The 24,135-nt window shown below is 41.0% G+C and overlaps 1 protein-coding gene across 3 annotated transcripts; it reads right to left on the bottom strand.

Moving 5' to 3' along the window:
• Positions 1-1,496: 1,496 nt before the first annotated feature.
• On the bottom strand, positions 1,497-18,427 carry sf3b1 (splicing factor 3b, subunit 1). Of its 3 annotated transcripts, XM_028590527.1 has the most exons (24): positions 18,347-18,427; positions 15,725-15,897; positions 15,364-15,465; positions 14,659-14,773; positions 12,141-12,220; positions 11,788-11,991; positions 11,098-11,572; positions 10,746-10,867; positions 10,442-10,639; positions 10,244-10,345; positions 9,682-9,861; positions 9,503-9,589; positions 8,707-8,977; positions 7,838-7,983; positions 7,542-7,688; positions 7,085-7,210; positions 6,114-6,335; positions 5,818-6,000; positions 5,614-5,725; positions 5,368-5,488; positions 4,965-5,096; positions 4,271-4,543; positions 3,195-3,411; positions 1,497-2,138 (listed from the first exon to the last, which is right to left on the bottom strand). In XM_028590527.1, exons 1-24 carry the CDS (start codon positions 18,372-18,374, stop codon positions 1,980-1,982), a joined length of 3,975 nt encoding a protein of 1,324 aa, XP_028446328.1. In that variant the 5' UTR covers positions 18,375-18,427; the 3' UTR covers positions 1,497-1,979. The 3 variants fall into 3 exon arrangements, with proteins under 3 accessions (XP_028446328.1, XP_028446329.1, XP_028446330.1); XM_028590528.1 differs by lacking the exons at positions 14,659-14,773; positions 15,364-15,465; positions 15,725-15,897; positions 18,347-18,427 and adding an exon at positions 12,575-13,867; XM_028590529.1 differs by lacking the exons at positions 1,497-2,138; positions 3,195-3,411; positions 4,271-4,543; ... (15 more) ...; positions 11,788-11,991; positions 12,141-12,220 and adding an exon at positions 12,430-13,385.
• Between the last annotated feature and the right edge of the window lie 5,708 nt (positions 18,428-24,135).

Raw genomic sequence — 24,135 nt, 5'->3', positions numbered from 1 at the left:
TCTACAAAGAATATATTTATGTCATTGAGAGCATGCTGACATTAGCATTTAGAGCAGCCTTACAGGGCCATGATCATCACGATTTGATTTGATTTGATTTATTGGGATCTCCATTAGCTGGGGGGCCACAGCCACAGCTATTCTTCCTGGAGTCCACCCAAAACTTGTGCAGCTAAACGTGCATAATTACATTAAAAACAACCACCAAACAAAACAACATTCAATACATCACAGAAAGAAAAACAACCAAAATAATAAGACATAACAACATTCAACTCAACACCACACAGGACCTAGTTTAAATTATTCACAGAATGTAGAGATGAGATTTTGACAATCACTTGAAACATGATAAATGATACATGATAAATACATGCATTCAACCAATTAGCCCCAAAGCAAACCAACCACACAGCAGCAGGGATATTTGACCTGGGTCAGATAAGCTGCTGCTCGACCAAATGTAAATGATTGTGAGCCATAAATAAGTACTAACTGTACAGGCCTTCTATTTATCAAATGGACACACATACATATAGACACATTTGCCTCTAGTTTTCAAGGGATATCCCTCTGCTACAGCCTCTCTCACACACATACACACACACAGGCTTCCGTCTCAGTCTGCCAGGGAATCTGGGTCAAAGCACATTAAACTGGCTGTGCAGCAGTGGTGAATGAGGGAGGGGGTGGTTTTTTTCCCCCCATTGTGTGTCTATGAGCGGTCATGCATGCTTGTTCCTTTTAGTGCAAGTGAATTCCCAATTTGTACCTCAGCTATATGATTGTGGAATGACACTTCCATTTGGCCCCTGCAATATTAAAGCTGTGGACGGCAGGCATTGGGCAAAACCCATAATAAACTTTCAGCATATTGTTACTCACGTGGTCTGAGAGAAAACTAAACTTCTGCACCTAATCTTGGCTCCGTTATTAGGCTTTAGAAAATCTCACTCCTAACGGGTGATTTGGCCAATCACAGGTTATTTAAGAGAGAGCATTTCTACTGGCTGTTCTACAAATGCAGATGCTCGTCAGTGGAGTAATATCCTGCAGAAGTTGCTACATTTCCAGCTATTTTCAAAATGGTAGTTCAGCCACATCTTATGAAAGCTATTTTTGGCATAGGAGAGAATAATAATTCTTTATTAATTACACTCAAAATGACAAAAATTTGTCTTGGTTATGGAGTAAAACTTATCAAATAGAAGAGCCTTCCTCTTTTGTGAGCTGGATGTTAATTATGTGCTGTAGCTTTTCCAACGTTTTAAACAGATATAGTAATAATAATTCAAAAGTCAAGTGTGAAAAGTGTGAAATTACATGTTTAATTGAAAAATTTAATATTTTCTTGAGTGCAGGCCCCTAAACCCCCCCACCCCCTACCAAATACAACTTAAGTCCTACACAAACCTAGGTGTGTATTTTATGTCCATATTCACACACAGTTCAAGTTGTATGAAGAAAATAAAAAATAAAAATTCGATACACAGAAATTGGAGTTTTATACAGAAAATTTTTATTCGGTTAAATAAAGCAACAATCGAATAAGAACAGAGGTGGGAAACGTGGAGAAGGTGTGTAAAGGGAGCAGCCGGTACAGAGGCCTATCAATACACACAAACAAAAAAAATAAACCAAATATTTAAAACATTGTGATGACTTGATCTGCATTTTTCGTATCAAGGCTCTTCTGACCTCGGCCATTCCTTACAGGTTACACTCAGAGAAAAAAAAAAATACATACACACTCTACAATGTTCCTCTTATTTCTCCTAGTTACATGCTCATTTTTCAATTCAGCTTCAATAAAGTGGCACCAAACAGAGGCCGATTGTGGCCCGTGTTGGATTCTTTTACCCGGGGAAACATCACAGTTGCTAAATAAAAAGTTACTCAGTCCTAGACCGAGATTAGATACGACAATGTAGAGTGAAAGTTGAGGGGAGGAGAAAAGTGGCGAGCACATGGATTCATATTTACAAGACGTAATCTAGTTCGTAGCGGACATACATGTTTTTCTCGTCGTTGTAGACTTGTGGGTAGTGAGCGATGAGGGCGTCCTGCGAGCCGATGTAGATGGAGTTGTAAATCTTCCAGTAGACGTCTCGCACCTTCCTGGCTGGATGGAACAAGCCCTGGAGATACAAGCAGCACAGTAGTAAGAGGCTTATTCACAGGGACGTTGCACTTTACTTATCCAACGCATTATTTTAAAGAGTTTGCTCCCTGATAATCAAAAAATGTTTCACTGTTGCCACACGTTTCCTTCCTCAGAGCATTATTCTATAAAACAAAAGTGGTACCAGTTGTGCCGTCACCATCCTGTGGACTTCTTTATTCACAAAACTCAATTCCAAAACTTGTTAGCTACTTTAACAGTTATTGGACCAGAAGTACAATATATTTAACTAATCAATTGTTAATTTTATACCACAAATGACGACATAAGTCAGTCCCTCCAGAAAAACGCGATTATGAGATTGCATAATTCAATGCATAATCAGCCAAAGTCCGTATTTATGCGGGGACTGCATTTTTTTCAAATACGCCGCACTTTCGCCGCATAAATTGCCGATTTCCACGCAAAATATGCAGGGCTTGCATGATTTCATAATCCCCGCATTTTCGTTGCAAAAAAGTCACATATCTTAGCAAAAAGTTGAAAAATGTTGCGTTTACTTCACATAAGAGCAGCCATTTTCCCGTTGCCATGGGAACGTGAAATGATGAAATGACGTAATTACGCGTCGTGAACATCAGGGAATCACTTTTTTCCCTCTTTTTTATCAAACCAGTTTTTTCAAGTTCCTGCAATTTCATTGCATAAAAATGCATTTTTTAAGAAAACGTGCCACATAATCAAGGATTTTTGTCCGCAACAATCACAAAAAACTCTGCATTTTTTTAGCACAAAATGCTAATTTTATTAGCCAATTTTAATTATATGTAATTGAGAAAAGCAAGCAAATTCTCAAATATAAAATCCCATGACAATAAAGTGTGTAGTATTTTAAAATAATCTGTTGCAAGTTGTAGGTTTTGTATGATGTTAAAAAATGGCCATCATAAAAAAAAAAAAAAAAAAAAAAAAAAAATCAACTTAAAAAAAATTTAACTTCCATATAATCTCTAATCAGGTGTCCATCTTTACCAGTGGAGCTAACCCCTTTGAATGTGCCGGTGGTCCTCACCTGTAAGCAGTACTGCAGCATGCGGCAGGGCCCGATGGCGACCCTCAACCCCTCCAGGGCGCCCATGACCGCCTGGATGACATGAGGCGAGGTCTCAAACACGTTGGGCCACACGTAGTTAAGCAAGTGGTTGAGGGAGTCTTCACAGCCGAAACCGTAGACGCCCAGAGACATGTGCTGGACCACGGCGCTGGCTGTCTGTCGGTGGACCAGGTCTCTGCAGGAGGACACCAGTACACGGCCAACAGTTATAAACCAGCAGCAACATGTTTATTTACGTCATACATTTTTAACTATCACTCTCTTGTGTTTTTACAACATCCATGTGACAAGGTAAGTATAGAGTGAAAGCTAAAGCAGGATGGTTGTGCAGAGGCTCCACGCAGAGCTTTCAACGTAGCCTACGTAAGCGGCCTGAAGGTTATACTTGTGCTTTGGTATGTGCGTCGATCTCTTTTAAGAGAATAGCAGGGCGTGCGTGCGGAGAGTGACCGATTAGCTTCGGAGCGAGTAGCGACTCTAGAGTCATAGTGAGAGAAACAAGTGTATCCCCTGTTCTTTTTGACCACAGTCAGTAATCTGGAACAGGAACAGTTGATTTCTAGGGCTGTACTCCACTAATCGATTAGTTGATTTAATTGACAGAGCTGTGTGCTTTGAGAGGTGGTTAAGACTAGAAAAGCACAATATAAATGTAGTTAATTAACCATCTGTAAAACTGAGTTTCTCCACAATTAATCCTGCAAAAGCACCACTTTAAATCTCGTGTTTACCATAAATGTGCTCAGAAGTTTCTTGGAAATAAGTAATTAAGCATGAATAAGCATAAAAAATGACTAATAGACTAAGACGTGGCAGCCCTATTGATTTCATGTTGTTTATGGAGAAGGAGAACCAGGAAACTTGTTGGGGGAAATGCAACGCTACCGAGCCACGGCCGAGCAGACCAATCAGTTGCGTAGGGTTCGTATCTCCACGTAGCTACGGACGTACCCACGGCGTCGATTTAACGCAGAAGCATGAATTGGCCTTTAAGGGAAGCCGAGGATACGAAAACCCTCGTCTTCAGAACTCACCGGTCCATGAGCGCGTCCTCCAGCAGCGGTGTGACGGCGTAGATGTAGTCCTTGCCCATCTCTCCGATGTACTCGAACAGGAAGGAGAGGGACTTGAGCACGCCGTTCTGCACGTTGAGCTCAGGCACGCGGTATTCGTTCATGAGCGCCGGCAGCACAGTGAACGGCGAACAGGTCTCGGCGACGATGGCGATGGCCACAGTCGTGCATACTCGGTTCTGACGCTCCTGGACCTTCAGGTTATTGAGCAGTGTGGCCAAGACATCGTGGGGGCTGAGAGGAAGAAAGGAGGAAAGGGTTGGTTAAGAATACATTTATAAAAAGAAAGAAAAAAAAAAGGTTTGATAAAAAAAAAAAAAAAAAGTATAAACACATTTACAGGATTTCTGCAGTAGTTCAAATGAAGACATTTAATAGCACATAAAAATGCATTTAAATAAAACTTTCACTATTGTACAAAGTATGAAAGTTTCATGGAATACCAGACCTAGAATTCCTTATTATTTAACTTTTTTTAGTACTTTTAAGCAGTGTGCAATAAATAATTCCTTTTAGACTTCTGACAATGACTGAATTTGTACATCAATTTAAGAAAATTAAAATTCAATGCTGCACATTCCCTGAACAGAGAAAATTAAACTAACGTAAATACAAAAACACATTTGGGATTCATGAAGATCTCGATGGCGCTCACCCGATGGCTTTGGCGATGTAACCAAACGTGTTGACCGTAGCTCTGCGGATGGCCTTTTTGTGAGCCTTCAGCAGCTCCAGCAGTTCGAAACAAATCCTCATCCACTCCCTGGCCGACACATATTCAGCACCCCTAAAATATACACAAGTTAGGATACATATACACATTTTTTTTTTTCCCCTATCCCTTGCAGTTATCACTTTACTAATACACACGCAGTTATCACTTTACTCGTGCACGCACACACACACACAAAATCAACACCATCCACACTTAAGCATAACATGTTTTTCCAACTCCCCTCAAACATGAAAAAAAGGAAAAAAAATAAAGGCTAAATCTACTAGTAAATACAAGACAATCAGATCTATATGATGTTAATCTGAGGTTTTATTTGACCCACCTGTCAGCGATCCTGCCCACCAGGTCGATACAGTTCTCCTGCACCTTCTCGTGTCTGTTCTTCAGGATGGGAGTCAAACGAGGAAGCAGGTCTTTGATTGGCGGAGTCATCTTGTGCATACCTGCAATAAGAAGAAAAATGATCCAACAGCTATCCAAAAGTGTCCTTTTCTAAACCCCGAATCAAAGCTAAAAACAGGGTTATCTTTGAAAATGCACTGATTGTTGATGCAACGAGGAGACCTACCGATGACATTAACGATGGCCTTCAATGCTCCTAGGATGCTACCCAACACCTCCGGGTACTCCTCTCCCAGGTACTCGTACAGCACCACACCCAAGTGACCCATCAGCTTCTCCTGCAGCGACGGACAAACAGAACAGCCGTTAGTTTTCTAAAAATACGTTTCATGGTTGCGTCTTTGAGTCTGCGCGTGTCTTCGTAGTTTACCTCCTGGCAAGTCTTCATGACCACGGCCGTGCGGGAGATCAGGTCGGCAGCCTGCTGACGGACTTTGGCGGACTTGTTGTTGAGACGCCACAGCACCGTACCGCAGATCTGAGGCAGGTAGGGTTTCACGCGCTTCCCGAGGGCGTTCACCACTGTGCCGAAACCATTAAGCATCACGGAGTCCTGGAGGAAATCGAGATGGGGTGACATTAGCAAAACGGAAACACTCTGCAAGGACAGGGTTCACCTTGCACTTGAAAATCTCGACTTTGCATCATTTATATCCTCCCTCTCACCTCGGTCGTCTGTTCCTGGAAGGCATACAGGATACCGTCGATCAACTGCTCCTCCAGCTTGTGGTCGATGTCAGCTGCACCCAGGTTGCCCATGATCTTCTCGATGGTCTCCATCACCATCTTTCTGTACTGCTCTGCCTCGTCTTTCAGGTCGTCAACGATGCGAGAAATGATCTCTGCTGCTCCCACTTTGTTGGCCAGCTCCACTGTGGTGTCCACCAACTGTTCGGGGAGGGAGAAAGACGGTTCAAAAATCATGTGTTGGAGGTGTGCAGACGCTATAGAAAATCCCGAACCGTTAAGATCACAACATTTGTTTAAAGAGTGAGCTCTGGTGAGGACAACGGTCAAATTCCTCCAGTATGGCAAAACTATTTTTTTAACTTGAAATTTTCCAGTTCAGGCAAAAATACACTTATGCCACACAACAGCTGATGGCTCTTGACATTAAGTGAAGCAGCACACATTAAACCACAACATTTTAAAATTACATAATTTGCATCACGTTTTGGGACATGATGCAAACTCATGATTGTCTAATTGTAACCAACGGGTGCAGGTTGAGAACAGACGAGGAATAAACATCAGGTCTGATAGCTCTCGTGTTGGTGTTAATCTAGCAAACGACTAGCCCTGATCTGAACCACGGACTGGTTGAACAGGCGAGAATAGTTCGCAGGAAGCAGCCTACATCTTAATCTAATAAAGACAGGCAGTGGCACGTTAGTAAGTAGTGAAAGTTTTGCTGAACGCATGGGTTGCGAAGTTTTTCTGGGACTATATACACACACACACACACACACACACACACACACACACACACACACACACTTCAGGATTTAAATCACATGTAAAAGGTAATTATGTTGACCCAGTGTCACAGACACAAATGTGTCACAGGAATGGACAGTCAAGTTGTTATAAGATATTTTTAGGCATTTTGAGTTACACACGAACTTCTGTTTGCTAACCTGTCTGTAGTTGCGTCTGTCCAGAGCCATCCTGTGCTGCCAGAAGTGCTTGAAGAAGGGGGGCAGGATCTCGGTCTTAATGTAGTTGGCTTCCACACCGTCCGTGCCACAACACTGCTTCACCACCTATGAGACAAAAGCACAAATGCAGGTCAGAGAAGGAAGCCGAGGACATCAACAAGGTTTCAGTGTTTCTTTGGACCTCTTGCATTCGAGTTCAGACACAATGCTGACTAGCCCGGTGTAACCAACGGGTGCAGGGTGAGAACAGAGTAGACGCAGTTATCAGCTCTGCCAATTCTCATGCTGGTGTTCATCTAGCGACATACTAGCCCTGACGCAACCATGTAGTGGCTGAACAGGCGAGAATGAGTCGCAGGGAGTCCGCTAACGTTCATAGAAGCATGTTTTTTGGCTACAGAAGTATGCAAGAGAAGTTATTCTTCCCCTCGCTTACCTTGAGTACAATCTTCTTCATCTCCTCATCAGGGGACTGGAACTCTCTGATGAGGATAAGCATCACCTCTCTGGTGTAGTAGTTTGCATACTCGGCGTCCATCAGTGGGATCAGGTAACCGATAGCTTTCAGGAAAGCAGCCAGACCCTGGTGACAAAAGTATTGTGAATACAAACTCTGCTTACGAATTGTGGCTTGTAGATTAATAATCAACGCATTTGTCTGATGCTCCCAATGAGACTTTATAGCAAGCAAATATCCACCCTGTTCTTCCCTCCAAAAACTTGACTTCTTACCTTTCCTCTGTGCTGTCTGATACCCTTCCAGAGCGGCTTGAGGACCGAGTCAAAGGACTCGATACCGTAGGGCGTAGCAGCTTCAGCGAGGGCGGCTATAGCCAGGGCACTGATGGTCCTCACCTTCTGCTGCTCATCCACCAGACCTGTGGCGTCATGCGGTGAGAAACAGCAGTCAGAGGTTGAACACGCGACATTATGACAATGTTTACTAAACTGCATCTGCAGGTTTCACACAACTTTAACTACTTTTAAATCCATTTAGGGCTTCAGATTAGGGTTTATATTTTCAGTTAGTATTTATTCATGTAACAATTAAAAAAACAAAAAAAGAACAAAACAAGAAACAGTAAACAGTCATTATCAAAACTATTAAATATTACATTACATATATCATGTGTATGTATGTATGTATGTATGTATGTATGTATGTATGTATGTATATATATATTTTGGATTGCACCTTATTAATATTTCATCTACTTTGTACTGCAACTGCTGCACAATTTCTGGGATAAATAAAGTTCTATCTCATCCTATAAATTGCACATCCTCAGACTATGGATTTCAAATGAACTGTGGTTGGTTGTAGAGTCTGAATGAGCTCTGTACTCTCACAGAAAAGGAATTTACGTATGCATCTTGTAACAATATAGTTAGAACAGTATCAATTGCTTTATTAGCCAGGAATACCAGAGGACGGTTTTAAAATACACAAATGTATCATGAATGAAATCAAATTGAGATTTGCAAAATAATAATTTGTGAAAATAAAACCTAAAAACGGCTGTAATGAACTGCATTTAAGACTTTAAAAAAGGAAAAAATAATCAAGTCTGCAAACACCATTAAATGCAAACATGACTGACCGTGTTCGATGATCTCCACCAAGCTGCGCAGGTGAGGCAGAATGGCGCAGCCCATGAGGATGGCGATCTGCTGCACGATCTTGATGCCCGTGTGCCTGGCCTGCCAGGACTTCTTGCTTTTACACACCGCTTTGAGAAACGGCAGGAGAGAGGGAATACCGAGAGCAGAGGCCACCACGGCGAAGGCTCGGGCTGTGGTGTTTCTGACGTACTCGTCCATGTTGTCAATATCGGGTCGCATTGTGGAGATCATCGTAGCCAGACCGGCCGCCTGAGACAGACAGAAGGAGACGAATGTCAAATATCTGAGTCAGATCTCCAGACATTAGTGACCAATTGAAATCAGAGACGTAAAACTGCTATTATATTTCACAATAAACTTCAATAATGTTTGGGGATGACACTTGGCTAAAGTGCCAATTAAAATGAAAATCTATCCATCCATGTAAATTCTGCTGTCAGAAATACAAAACACAGGAATAACCAATATAACCCATGACAGCACCAGTCAGCAGACTTCCAACTGACAACAGTGTGTACTTGCATAAATTAAACAGGGTCAACCAAAAAAAAAAAAAAAAAAAAAAAAAAAAAAAATTGAACATCTGATTGTAACCAACGGGTGCAGGTTGAGAACAGACGAGGAATAAACATCAGGTCTGATAGCTCTCGTGTTGGTGTTAATCTAGCGAACGACTAGCCCTGATCTGAACCACGGACTGGTTGAACAGGCGAGAATAGTTCGCAGGAAGCAAGAGTGAGCATATAAAAAATAAAATAACTTATAATAATATACCTTTGCCAAGTTGGAGATGATTTCTCTGCCTTCTACTCTGGCATAGTAGTCCTCATCAATCAGCAGGGGCTCAATCACCACCAGGATCTGGACACAAAGAGGACGGTTAGCGAAGTTGGTAAAGTTCCTCACATACAATCCACAAAAACAAGTGCAGATCTCTTTCACGCGGAGCCTACCTTGTGTACGTATGGTCGAACCAGGTCATCCAGTTTGTAGAGAATGCGGTCAATGACTTTAACCAGCAGATGGCGCTCCTGGTCCTCCAGGGTGGGCGACATGAGTAATGGCAGGATCTGATTGAACAGGGGGCCTGCTCCAAATTCACGAGCTTTATCTGTGATCTGACGCAGAGCGGCCTGGAGACGACAGGAAAGAGCAGAGGATTAATCACAGACCTGACAAACAGATTGACTTCAGTCTTAACAGATCGAGTGATTTCTGTCTGCAGCTCCCAGCAGCATGATGGTCAACACTTAAACCTCTGCTGAAAGCTGCAGCTCCCCTGAGGGGAGATGCTTTAGCAAGCAAATATTCACACTGCAGCCACATACAGGCTCAGTGCTGGGTGTTGATCTTGCATAGGTGCCATTGTTGTGCTTCATGCGATTACCAACCACTCGGCAGATTTATGGCATTAGAAGAAATGGAGGAGCTCAAGGAGAATATAGGGACATTTGGAGACCGTTTTAATAAAAAGGGACACTGGAAATCATATGTAAGGAAATAACAGCGACAAACCTTTCTCATGGGCGGTGTTCCATTTTTAATTTTCAGCAGCAACTTCATGATCTTTCTCTCTTTCTGCTCCTCAGGGCTCAGCGTGGATTCGTCCACCTCAACCTAACAAACATACAGAGCTAGCCATTAACACACATGTTGCAATTCAGACAGAATTTTTTTTTTTACGCATGTTGTGCGCACAAATTTGATGCTCACCAGCAGTTTGTCAAAATACTGGATGTCATCCGGTTTGAGGAAGGGGAGGTTTCCGGAGGGCTGGTCATTCATCTGTTTCGTGGTGCGGTCCTCCACTTGCATGTGGAAGCCTGTCATGCCTCCAATGGGCGTAGGCGTGGCCGACAGCTTACGGGCCGGAGTTCGGATCGGCACGTAGCCTGCTGGGGGAGGCAAGACCTGTGGAGAAGATCAAGAAACTGTCAGTAACGTGACCACTTTTAATTTATATTTACTTATACTTTTGTCACTAGAGAATAAAAAAAATAAAATAAAAAAGGGGGACCTTGTATCCCTCTGGGAACATGGCGTCAAGCTCGTCGTCTGTGAGAGGCCGGTTCCTCTCATCAATCTCCCTCTCCCACCTCCACGCCTGCAGCTGCTCTGGGGTCATGCTCATCAGGTGACCTGAAGGAAACAGAGGAGGAAACAGATTTTAAAACCCAGTTGACCATCAACAAACTTGAGGATCCTTGTGACTACAATATAGCTTCTGCAAATGTTGTTCCTCTTTTTTAACTCTCTGAACACAAACAAAGACCACATGATGGTAGACATTAAAAAAAAAAGTTAGTCATGTACAAGAAATAAAGAAGCGAAACAAATGATAATGCACCAAAAACGTAAGGCTTATTTACCTGGTGTTGGGGTAGCCATGTTCATAGCTGGCGTGCCTATGGGTGTTTTTCCCGGGGTAAGTAGCGGTGTTGAGGAGCCCATCTGACTGGCAGGGGTTTCATCCCACCGAGACTTCCTCTTACTGGCCCCTGGGGTCGGAGTCTCGCCCACGGACTCGTCTCCTCGGTCTGTGCGTGGCGTTTCGGCCCAGCCACTCCCGTGTCCCGGGGTCTCCCTTTCTGTCTTCGGGGTTTCGTCCCAGCGGTTCTTGCGTACGCTTCCTGTGGCTCCACCGTGACCAGGCGTGGCATGGCCGGGCGTGTCCCTGCCAGGGGTGGCGGCGCCAGCAGGTGTGTGACTGGGAGTGGGGTCCCACATGCGGGTACTGGGAGTGGCCCCCGGGGTCTCGCTGCCTTTAGGGCGGCCAGGGGTTTCATCCCATCGGGTGCTGGAAGGCGTGTGTGCGGGGGTGTGTCCTGGGGTGTGTCCAGGAGTCTACGAAGGACCAGAAACAAAGAAAATATACGAGACTTAAAAACATGAGTGAGAGAATCTACAAGTTCAAAATAGTTGTCCTATATTACTGGATTCCCCTCACGTTACCAAGTTACGTTATGCTGAGTACTTTAGGAATTAACTAGAATATCTTCAGCCACTACAAGGCGCCTAAGTTATCCACCAAGCAGTAAGAGGCTGAAACTTGAGCTCACCTCAGAAGACGAGTCGGCCTGGTCCCAGGTGGAAATCTTTTTGGGTGTAGTATTACCGGTAGTTGGGGTTTGGTCAGCTGTCTGGTCCCAGCGGCGCTTACGTTTTGCGGCGGCGGCGGCGGCAGCTTGTGAGGCAGCGGACCCGTTGACAGCTTTCAGGTCCCCAGATTTGGCCTTCTCTACCAGCTGCTGACGAATCTCTCTCTACAAGTAAAAATGCTCAAAACGTGAGAAAAATAAAACGATGCAACAAAACACAGGACTCCACATCTGACACAAAAAAAAAAAAAAAAAAAAAAAAAAAAACACCTGGAAATAAATTGCGGTAAAAGAAAACCCGAGCGGCTGCTCACCTCCTCTTTTGACAGGTTCTGCTCCAACATGACGTCCACGTACGACCTGACTTGCAGCTTGGGGTCCGGCGTTTTGCCCCCTGCGCGAAAGAGCACGAACAAGAACAAAGGACACTCATCAGTATACACACTAGGGACCCAAGTTATTACAAACACAGCAAGCACAACACAGCCAGCTAACCCAGACTCTCTTTACCAACAGATTAATTTATGTTCCTGTTTTTATAAACAGCTGATTCACAAATCATTCCTAGCAAATAACATACAAATTTACATACATTTGTCTGTCTTACATACAGTCATATCATTCTAATGAAAAACAAGCAGATACATAGAGAGAAGAGCTGAAGTTGAGGTGCTTTCTTAAAGTGGATTAAGAAGTTATAGCCATCACTGATGCAGGGGTCCTGGGCTGTGCTCTTCAGAATACGTACACTTTCAGTGCCAAGGGTCCCTCTGCAGTCTGACTTCAACCGGCAGAAAAGAAGCCTAGAAAATTTCTCTTTACCATTAGTAACACTTTGGAAAAGGGTTTGAACTCACACACAACAGTATACCACCTGTGTTGCATTGATTAACAGCACTAAAAAAAAAAAAAAAAAAAACAAGGCATCTTCTTGGGGTATAACCACAAAACTAGAAAAAGAAATCATATGGCGACCATGTGGCCCAGTTCCCAATTGTTCATACTAGCATATCAAAATGAAGTAAAGAATTTGAGGCTACATCTAGGAATGACATTTGCACATGATGTGAGCATCTACACTAGCATTCAAATATAAAAATGAGGCAAAAAAAATGATGAATCTAGCCCAACTGTCAGAAATATGACAATACGACATGCCAGAGCCACATTGACTTGTCATAACAGCAGTGGTTATTATCCCAATCATTGTACATTTAGATCTTGACTTCATTTTCAGGACAAAGGCGACTGATAAAATATGTAGTCAATTATTTGGGCAGTCGTTTTCCATCATGAATGCATGGGATTTCTTTTTTTTTTTTTTTTATCTAAATTTGTATGAAATTGATAAGCCAAATAATAAAAACTTAAAAAAAGGCTCTTTGGGTGTGAGGTTTGTTGTAGCTGGGCTGGGATTCCCCTCAGAGGCCCCAAACAAGCAGCCAGTGGACCCTGACCAAACTGACAAGTGCACAGTTCTCTGTGTTCCCCATAACCTACACAGGATGAGTTGCTGCACCCTTAACAGAGTGCAGTACAGGACTGGCAAAGCAGTACTGCTGTAGGAGAGAAATTAAGGACAGTTAGTATGGGCCTGTGGTATTGTGGTACACAATTTTCTTGATAACATATTTCTATTTTACAGAGAGAGTTGTAAAATAGAAATATATTTACACAACAACTTTGTACAAAGAGCTCTCTCTACATGCAGGCTTCAAACAAGCCCTACCTAGACCAAACCTGAAGCACCATTTAAGCTCATAGGTCGGCGAATGTGAAGATGCAATAAAATTGGAAAGAAAGATCAACTAGCTGGGTCAGGCTCTTGCATGGGTCTACTCGCACTACTCCATTTCCAGGAACAGTTTTTACGTCCATTTATTATAAAAATGTATAAATTCATTAACCTAATCTTCAGGTCTATAAGAAAAGATGGCTACAACCTAACTTGTCACCTTGCATATCTACCAAGTCTGACAAGCCAACAGAGGTGAAGACTCTTGAATTACAGCCCAGACAAAGATAAACTGGGGAGGCAAATTAGACTGGATTATGACCTGATATATGATCCTAAAATTTACTACGCCATGGGCCCAAGCATTTCGCTCTTCACTGCCTGCCTTGGGACCTAAAACTGCCTGAGGGAGCAGGTTGTTGTTGTTTTTAAAGTTACTGAGCTTGGCATGGCATAGCACAGTTCATTGGCAGGTTAAATACACCTTAGCTAACCCTCAAACTTAAATTCCTCATCCTCATATGCTACAACAAAAGGACACTGCCCTTTCCCCATCATTATTTAGGCTGAAGCCAACATGGGATTGTTAACCCTTCGACTCACATACAACCTATCTGCGACCCACGTTTGTTAGGTATGAATGAATTAATTGAACATTGAAGAACCTAACCACCTCTCCCACTGAAAATGCATGGTAGCCCTACAGTCGGTATCAATTTATTTTATTGCACGCACCAGGACAAAACTTTGATTTTTTTTGCACATCATGAAAATATTTTTCCAAACCAGAATACTTAACAGAAACTTTGAGCCCACACTGACATTTGTTGCAAAGTTGAAAAAGTCGATACATATGTAGATCATATATTAGGAAGAAAACGTACAATGACACAAAATGTTCTTGGACCACAGAGGATGACCACGGGGAAGGCATCAAGTCTGGGAAGCAAGCTATTGCATTGTGGTCGAAGGGTTAAAAACAGCAAAACTATGGGTGTGAAACCATTGGTAGTCATGGGGGCCACAAAAAAGTGAACCGTGAAAAAGGGGGAACAAATAGGGAAGATGTAATGAAGTCAAAAAACATAAAAATTTACCATCTGCAAAAGGGTCGAGACGCTCAGGTGAGATGATCATCTGTCTGCGCCGGGCTTTGTATTCATCTTCCCGCTCTGCGATCTTTGGTGGACGATGCTCTGCAAACGGGTCGTACTGCAAAACAAAGACGGTGTATAGCGTGTAAGTGGATTTCTAAACTGAAAAGTAAGACATTTTTCATCGAAGAAAAAAGATAAATAAAAATAAAACCTGCTTGAAATCTGCTTTTTTCTATGAGATCACATAACTCAAAAAATAATCTATTTCATAGCAGGAACACAGGGATGAAACTAGATATGGCCCGATACCATTTTTTGCTTTGCGATACCTGAACTTGCGTATCGGCAGATGCCGAGTACTGATCTAATACCAGTGTGTCATATATTTTAAATGTGTTTTAACAACTGTATACTACTATCCCTGTATGGATGGGATATTATTTTTAATCTTTATTGTCAGTCTGGCTCAGGTTAAACTCTTTGTGAAACATGAACAAACACAAACCATGAATGCCCCAGAACTTTTTTATTCTCCAGTTTGACAGTCAGTTATAACGAAAAAGAACAAATAAACTACTTTAACGTAGATTTTCTTTAGGGCTTTATTACGTGGTATTGGATCGGTGCATAACCTCCAGTACTACTGGTATCGGAACATCTCTAAATGAAACAATGATGTTTAAGACCCAATAAATCGACACATACTTGCTCGTCTGACTGAGGAATGGCATTGAGTATCGCCACTGGTGCATGGTACCCTGGCTTCTTTTGTCCCAATAAGCTTGTTGTTGAATCCTCTTCATCATCCTGAGGAAAGAAAGAGAAACAAGAGTCTAGTCAAATCTCGCCAAAAGGCAAGACTCTCCTAGCTCATATGCAACAAGCAAAGCCGAGCAGTCAAGCTAAAAAAATAAAAAACCTGTGGAATTGGGATAGAACAAGGTAACGGTATAAAGTAACAGTATTATAACACAATTTAGATAAAGGAAGCTCTGTAGTTTACATTAAGAGACTTCGCAACTACTCTGGATAAATATTTATATGAAATGGATATGAAAATACTTACTTCCTCCTGTTCATTGGCAGCGATTGAAGTGACATAACCAGCAAAACGGCTGTCGCTGCCTCCGTAGATCTCCTGGTCATAAAAGCCAGTGGAGTCCAGGCCCACCCCCTGATCTCCCTCCTCCAGCAGGGTAGCCTTCATCCCCTGGATCTCCAGGATCTGGGCCTCGATGTCTACAGGGAAACAGACGAGAGGGTGAGAAATGACATACATAACCAACAAATCTGACTCTGCGCTACAAAAATGTTTAAGACCAATTACTTACGAGCAATGGTGGAATGCAACTTATTACAATTACTTAAGTACAAATGTGAGGTACTTTTGATTCTTTTCTCTTTTAATGCCACTTTCTACTTCTACACCACTACATCTCAGAGGGAAACACTGTACTTTTCTACTCCACTGCATTTATCTGACAGTATAGTTACTTTACAAATTAAGATTTTTGAACACAAAGCAAATGAATGAAGATATTGTAAAATATGTTTTGTTATAAATTAAACTACGCAACAGATTATACAAGTACAGTGTTACCGGAATCTTAACTGGAAATGATGGTGGAGACTTCACACATGACAAGTCCGATGACTTTAGATTAAATGCAGCTTTATTCAACATTGAACACAGGAGATAACCATGTGTACACACACAAGCTGCATGAACCCAGAGTGGAATGATCCTAGGATTGAATACTTTCTGGGGCCACCCACCAGCAAACCCTTATTCATGACCTCATTATAAACAACCGTGAGCTTCCCATACTCCGTTAGACTCGGATCTCCTGTAGGCCCCACCAAAAGGTCTTAGGTTTACCTGAACCCGCGTATCGTAACATTACCTAAGTTGATATTCAGCTATAGGCTTTCAGAAGACATAACAAGTCATGGACAGATGATCATCAGGGCCTCTTTGCATGTTATTTTCTCAGACCCAACATCTGGATCAGATCCAACCTTTGCACACATAGGGCTTCTTTGCATCACTCCGACCAATAGTTCACCTCTGAAATCCTACATAACCCTTCATGAAACACATTATAAAATATATGAAAATACAGTTGAATAACTGCAGGCTTGATTATTCCACCTATTATACATCTGAAACAATTAGCTGGTTAATCAATTAGTAGTAAATTGGAAACTATTTTGATAATTTATTTTTAATGTAAAAACATTTCACGGTTCCAGCTTCAGAAATGTGAAGATCTGCAGCTTTTCATCAATTATTTAATTGTGTTAGTAAAATTAATAATGTTGAGGTTTGGTCTGTTGGTTGGACAAAACCAACATTAGGAAAATTGTCGATTTGTGACAACATTTCTCACTTGTTTTTTTCAGGCCCTTATTTATATAGGACAGCTGAAGACCTGAAAGGGGAGAGAGAGAGAGAGGGGGAATGACACGCAGCAAAGGGTCGCAGGTCAGAGTCGAGCCTGCGGCCGCTGCGTCGAGAAGTAAACCTCTATACATGGCCGCCTGCTCTACCAGGTGAGCTACCCAACCGCCCATTTCATTTTTTGAACAAAGCAAACAATCCATCGATTCACGGATAAAATAAGATTAATCCAAAATGAAAATCATTAGTTGCAGTCTGATTCAAAATGAGCTCAGCTTAACCAACTACAAGAGTAAAATCCTGCTATTACATTATGAATGCATGAGTAACAATAATCTAATGATATAATATATAATAGTGACAGTCACAGGGGACATCATTCTGCATTGAGTCATTCTTCATAATATTTCCGGATTATAACGATACTTTTACTAAAGTAAGGTCGGAGGACGTTTTTTGTAACAGTATTTTCACAATGTGGTTTTGGTACTTTCACTTAAGTAAAGGATCTGAATACTTCCTCCACCATTTCTTTAACTGAAATGTTTAAATGAAGTAATTGTACTTGTAGTGGAGTCTTTACAGAGTGTATTTAGTAGACCAACATTACTTTACTAAAGTAAGGATGTGAATGTCTTCCACCACTTCTTTTGTTTGAATGAAGTACTTTTACTTGTAACGTTAGTGGAGTATTCTGTGTGTATTATTAACGTTACTTTTAATTTAGTAAAGGATCTGAATACTTCTTCCACCGCTGATTACAATATATAGAGGCAATAACCGTTAACGTGACACAAATAGCTTAGCTACCATTTTGATGCACGTTACATTATGGGAAACGTGTGGTCGAGTGTTGTGGTTATATGAAGCTATTGCAAACTGGGCTAGCCAAACGGGACCCATATTCGCATTTAAAACGACAACAATAGTGATTAGGTAATGTACTAGTTATAAAATAAAACATATGCATCGATATTAATGTGGTCACGTCGACGAGTCTGGTGGCGAAGTTGCATATAAACATCCATAAAGGGGCAACTTTTGCACGTTGACGGTAACCGACTAGTAGCTAGCTAAGCTACAAAGCCATCAACCAGCGCCATTATCTCAGACGTCCGCGTTGCGTCGTTCCACGGCCTGCTGCTTATCGCGTTTTTAAACAACAAATTCATGCGTGGGAATGTGCTCCGAACACCGCAACATTTACTACATCATCCCGCGACACATCCTAGCATGAAAAGTAATCGGAAACTGAAGCTATTTAGTGTTGTTTTGCAAATAATTTACCTTCGTGCGTTTTGGCGATCTTCGCCATTTTGGTGGTGGTTGTTCGAGTCTGAAACCGGAAGTGTGTTAATCCCCAGTTCCGTTACCAAGAATAAACCATGCCCCCTTTTATAAAAGAAGGAAATATATCCTACACATTTATATTTCTCCAAATGTAGAGATATGGAAAACGAATATAATTTTTGCAATAATAAACCAGAATCTGTAAAGCATTTATTATTACCATTGTATTCACTCAGTTAGGCTACTTTTTGGACTCGAACTACACATTACATATTATGTAAAATGAATCATAACAAAAAAATATATCATTTTATATTTTTAACATGAGAAATATAACATTTTAATTCATTGAAAAACTACTGGTTTTATTTGGTAAATTTTATTAAGGTCTGCAAAATCACAAAAGTTAGCCACAATTTTAATGTTTTGTGAATATATTAAGACTCAAACTTATAAACCCTAAAACCAAGTAACAAAACTGCATGCCTTATTATAAATCCGTATTATTGAAGTTTATTTATCTCCATTATACGTTTTTATTAACATTATTTTCATATTATATATATTATATTATATTATAATCATATTCTTTTTTCTTTGGCTCATGATATTGCATAATGAAATGTATCATTGAATGTTTTTTTTTCTTCAATAAAGATGTTTTAAAATAATTAGAGCTCAAATGAATACATCAGGAATTACATACACCTGCTTTAACTCACAGCCCACAGCAAGATTATTTACTTTATGGAGAAATGAATTTGGCAATAAATCTGCCAAGGTCTTATAAACAAAGTTAAAAAGGTTTCCTCTAAAATGTTGCAACAAAGACGAGAGAGATTTAGACTTGATATTGAATATTCGTGCACTTTCTCTGAACTGGAAGAAGAAACAACCTGTCATTTATTTTATCAATTTGAATACCAGAATATTTTGGGTTAATGTTGTTTTGTCCAGAAAAACAGTCCAAACCTCACGTGTCATGTTACCTCATGACTCTTACTACCTACGTAGGCCTACTCTACTTCAGTGTCTCCATTCTATGTAACGTTATACTTTTACTCCACTACATTTGTCAGCTTTAAGATAAGACGAGATAAGATAGACTTTATTAATCCCACACTGGGGAAATTCCTGTGCTACAGCAGCTCAAAAGAAAAAATGTACACACATCAGAATAACACAAATATACAGTAATTAGACATAGAAGAAAAAATATACATAAACTATAGGAAATGGAAAAACAGAATATAATTAGTTATAATAATAATAGTAATAAAAACAACCGTATTTACACAATAAACACCCTTATATAAACAGACAGTATATAAACACAGATATACAGATGAGTAAGATGCGGATGAATAGAGATGATATATTGCACAGTTGGAGGTGACGCAGAGTAATACAAAGATAAATGTGCATAGTGCAGAATATTGCCCAGTGATGGCTCATATTGCCGAACCAGCTAGCAGTGCTACATTATGATGTTGCATTAAAGAGTCTGACTGCTGCTGGAATGAAGGACCTGTGGTAGCGCTCCTTCTTGCACTGAGGGTGCAGCAGTCTGCTGCTGAAGGAGCTGCTCAGGGAACTCCCATTCTCATGTAGGGGGTGAAAGGCATTGTCCATGATTGAGGCCAGCCTGGCTAACATCCTCCTCTCCCCCCACCTCCTCTATGGTGTCCAGAGGGCAGACCAGAACAGAGCTAGCTAGTTTGTTGAGTCTTTTCCTGTCCCTCTCAGTGCTCCCAGCTCCCCAGCAGGCTATTGCATAAAAAAATTGCAGACGCAACCACAGAGTCACAGAATGTTTTTAACAGAGTCCTGTACATACCAAAGGACCTCAGCATTCTCAGCAGGTGGAGACAGCTTCGGCCCTTTTTGTACAGGACGTCTGAGTTTTTGGACCAGTCCAGTTTATTGTTGAGGTAAACACCCAGGTATTTGTATGTCTCCACCATCTAGATGTCGACACCCTAGATGTTCACCGGTGCAGTACCAGGCGGCCTCCAGTGAAAGTCAACTACCATCTCCTTTGTCTTACTGGGGTTGATGTGAAGGTGGTTTGACTCACACCAGTTGACAAAGTCCCCGATGACCTCCCGGTATTCCTGATCATTCTCCTCTGATACCCTCCCAACAATGGCAGTATCATCAGAGAACTTCTGCATGTGACAGCTGCTGGTGTTGTGCCTGAGGTCTGCTGTATACACGGTGAAGAGAAACGGGGCGAGCACTGTACCCTGTGGTGCTCCTGTGCTGCTCAGCACCACATCAGACACACAGTCCTGGAGCCTCACATACTGTGGTCTGTCAGGGAGGTAACTAATGGTCCATGCAGACAGGTGGGGGTCAACTCCAGCTCCCAATTAGCTTCCCCCAGAGCAGTGATGGTTGAATTATATTGAAAGTAGAGATGGCCCAATACAATTTTTTGCTTCCGATTTTCGATTCCGATACGCAAGGTATCGGCCGATACCGAGTACTGATCCGACACCAGTGTGTCATATATTTTATTATGTTTTAACAACTGTATACTACTATCCTTGTATGGATGTGATATTATTTCTATCTTTGTTGTCAGTCTGGCTCAGGTTAAACTCTTTGTAAAACATGAACAAACACAAACAATGAATGCCACAGAACTTTCTTTTATTATCAAGTTTGACCAGTCAGTCAGACTTTTTCTTTAGGGCTTTATTACGTGGTATCGGAAAGGTGCATAAACTCAACTACTCCCCGATACCGATACCAGCGTTTTAGGCAGTATCGGACATGCGCTGAAACGGGTAATTGCATTGTTTCAATTTGTTTGAGTGGAATAATGACTTCTGGCATAACACTGATTCTTGGGAATTGGGATAAAACAGGTTTTAATTTTGAAAATAAAAAGTTAGTTAAATTACAAAATCTGAAGGTATATCATTGTAGACCAAGGTGTTGGCTGTTCAGCAACCTCCTCATTTTGTGTTTTTTTCATAAAATAGACGGTTTTCCAGTTATTACTTTGTTTTTGTCAACACCGTCAGACACAATAAAAAGCATATTATGTTTTATTTATTTAGTTTTTGAATCATTATCTGACATTTGTAGTACATAGATATGCTGTTAAATGTTGAATATTCACTTTTGTTGATTTTTTTATACTGTTTCACGTGTACTCCTTTAAAAGTTCTAACATCATACAACGTTTACTTTAAGCCTATATAGAAAAAAGTAATGTTTTTTTATTTAACAAACATATATTTGTATTAAAAGAGACTTTTACTTTAATAACTCAACAGCACTGAAGAAACATATTGTAAGCCTATTCATTTAAAACAAATAAAACTCCCTCTGACGGTGGTGACTTTAAAACTGACACTAATCTGGTGACAGTGGCCTCATAACAACATAAAATTCCAAAATGTATACCACACAAGATGGCTTCTTGCTTAACAACTTCATTTAACTATTGGGTCCAAAAAATAACAATCCTGAGCATGCATATCATTAGCCATCTTGTTTCCCCTCTATTGCTAGCTACTTCAGACCTCTTCTTAAAAAGTATACATTTATGTCATAATCTAATCTAAAAAATGTAATACAAAAGAGACGGTGTTGACGTGTTATGGTTGCGACAGTAGCAGTGTCCAAAAATATGAACAAGTTTAAGAGAAAATAGCAAATTTAAGGGAGCTTGAGTGATCTTGAAGCATGCAGTAGAGCTGAAGGTTTGAAAATGGCGTCCTCAGGAATGTAGTTGACCTTTTAGTTGCCTGACTTTATTGCTTTATATAAATATCTGACGGTGGTGACGAATATGTGGGACACATTTTGAGCAACCACAAAATAATAGTAAATATTGTTAAAATCTCACTGTTTGCAGTTTTTAAAACATATTACAATGTACTATTTCATGTGGTAAAGATATTATTCAATTAAATTATTACTTTATGTTTTTTTAATCAAGTTGAAGTATTTTAGTATTTTATAAATACTTTAAATAACACAAAACAACTAAATGGTGATAGGTAATACATCTGATTTCATATACTGCTTTAGTAAAAATAATATTTTTTCAGGGCTCTGGCTCTCACCCGAGACCATTGTCGACGCATATGCAGGACGCAAAAAACGATAATTACTGTTGCACTAGTCTGGACTTCTTACCGTGCCCACGTTGCAATAAAGGTTACCTAAATGTCATGTATTTACATTTGCTGTCAGCTTACTAATTGATTGCGTGTTTTGTGTAGATTTGGACTTTTATACGTTTTATTCCACTTTGTTTAAAAGTTCATCTCGTTCACCTGTTTGGAGCTGACTGGTGAATGTGACGCGCGTAGTATAGGCCTTGCTGGATACACCGTGACTCTGTTTGTGGATCTGATGATCACTGTGGATTACTTTTTTTCATGTCATTGGATTACCAAAATACTGATCTTTTTTCTTAATGTGTCTAACGTTTTATGGTGTGATTGCGCTTGGTTTCTGCGTTTGGAGAGGCATCTCAACACACTTTAGGTCCAACACTGATTGTTCTGTTACATTTTAGTTGAATTTAAGTGTCGGGGAATTCCGCCACCGTCTGTCTATTGAGCTCCAACACAGCTGTGCCGCGATTGGATTTCATAATTGTTAAATTGTTACAATGTAATTTCAAATCTGCTTTAAAAAATAAACATATCTTTATTTAGCATGTTTGTTTTGTCCATATGTGCTCGTGCTGTGTTCCCAGGTCTCAGCTGCTACAATGAGTTTTTTGTTGTTGTTGCCCCCCCTGGCTCGAATGTCAAACTCCGCCTATGGTATCGAAGCCGATACCGAAACTGGTACTGGTATCGGTATCAGACCTTCTCTAGTTGAAAGCATAGATAAATCCAAAAACATGACCCTCACAGTGCTCACAGTGTTCTCCAGATGTGACAGTGATCTGTATGATAGATAGATAATGGCATCCTCCACCCCTATGCCTGGTTGGTAAGCGAACTGTAGGGGGTGGTTGGGCTCACTGGGATGCGCAGTTTTAGGAACTGGGACCACACATGAAGTCTTCCACAGGACTGGAACTGGCTCCAGCCTCAGGCTCAGGTTGAAGATGTGCAGGATGACCTCACTGAGCTGATCTGCACACTCTTTAAGCAGTCTGGAGCAGATTTCATCTGGGCCGGGGCCTTCCATCCATGCCTTGATCTTTTTTTAGCTCCTTCATCACCTGATTGACTGTATTGACTTTAGTTACTTAGATTACAATTTGCATCCCCTCTCTGTCCAGTGAAACCAGACAAATTTTACTGCCCAACTTTTTAGTTTTGATACTTTAAGTCCATTTGCTGATAAATAGCCTACTTTTACTTAAGTAACGTTCTGAATGCGGGACATGCATTTTCACAGTGAAGTGGGAAGTGTGAATACTTCTTCCACTACTGATCCACAAAAATAAACTAAATTGAACTATAATACGTATATAATCAGCCTAATTGACCCAAAATAATAATGAAAAGTCAAGACCACACAGTGGGCGTGTGTATGTGCGTGTGTAACCTTAAAAAATACACTGAACTTAATTAAGTGTAAAGGTAACACAGGGCAACCGAGGGAGACAGAAGAGAAACATGAGCCCGCATCTCGTGACATTCCTGCAAAACAAAAACGTCAGGTGACGAATAACATGACTGGCCAATAAGAAGCGATCAGTGGGGTACGAGTCAGCCAATGGCAGTCCGACATTCGCCGAGTGCGTGGCGTTAAGGGGCGGGGCAAATCTGTGATTGCCGCTTGCCTTTCCGACTGGAGAGAAA

Source organism: Perca flavescens, chromosome 11 (genome assembly GCF_004354835.1).
Source record: "Perca flavescens isolate YP-PL-M2 chromosome 11, PFLA_1.0, whole genome shotgun sequence".
NCBI lineage: Eukaryota > Metazoa > Chordata > Actinopteri > Perciformes > Percidae > Perca > Perca flavescens.
Note: the sequence above shows the minus strand (reverse complement) of the source record. Positions and strands in the feature narration are given on the sequence as shown.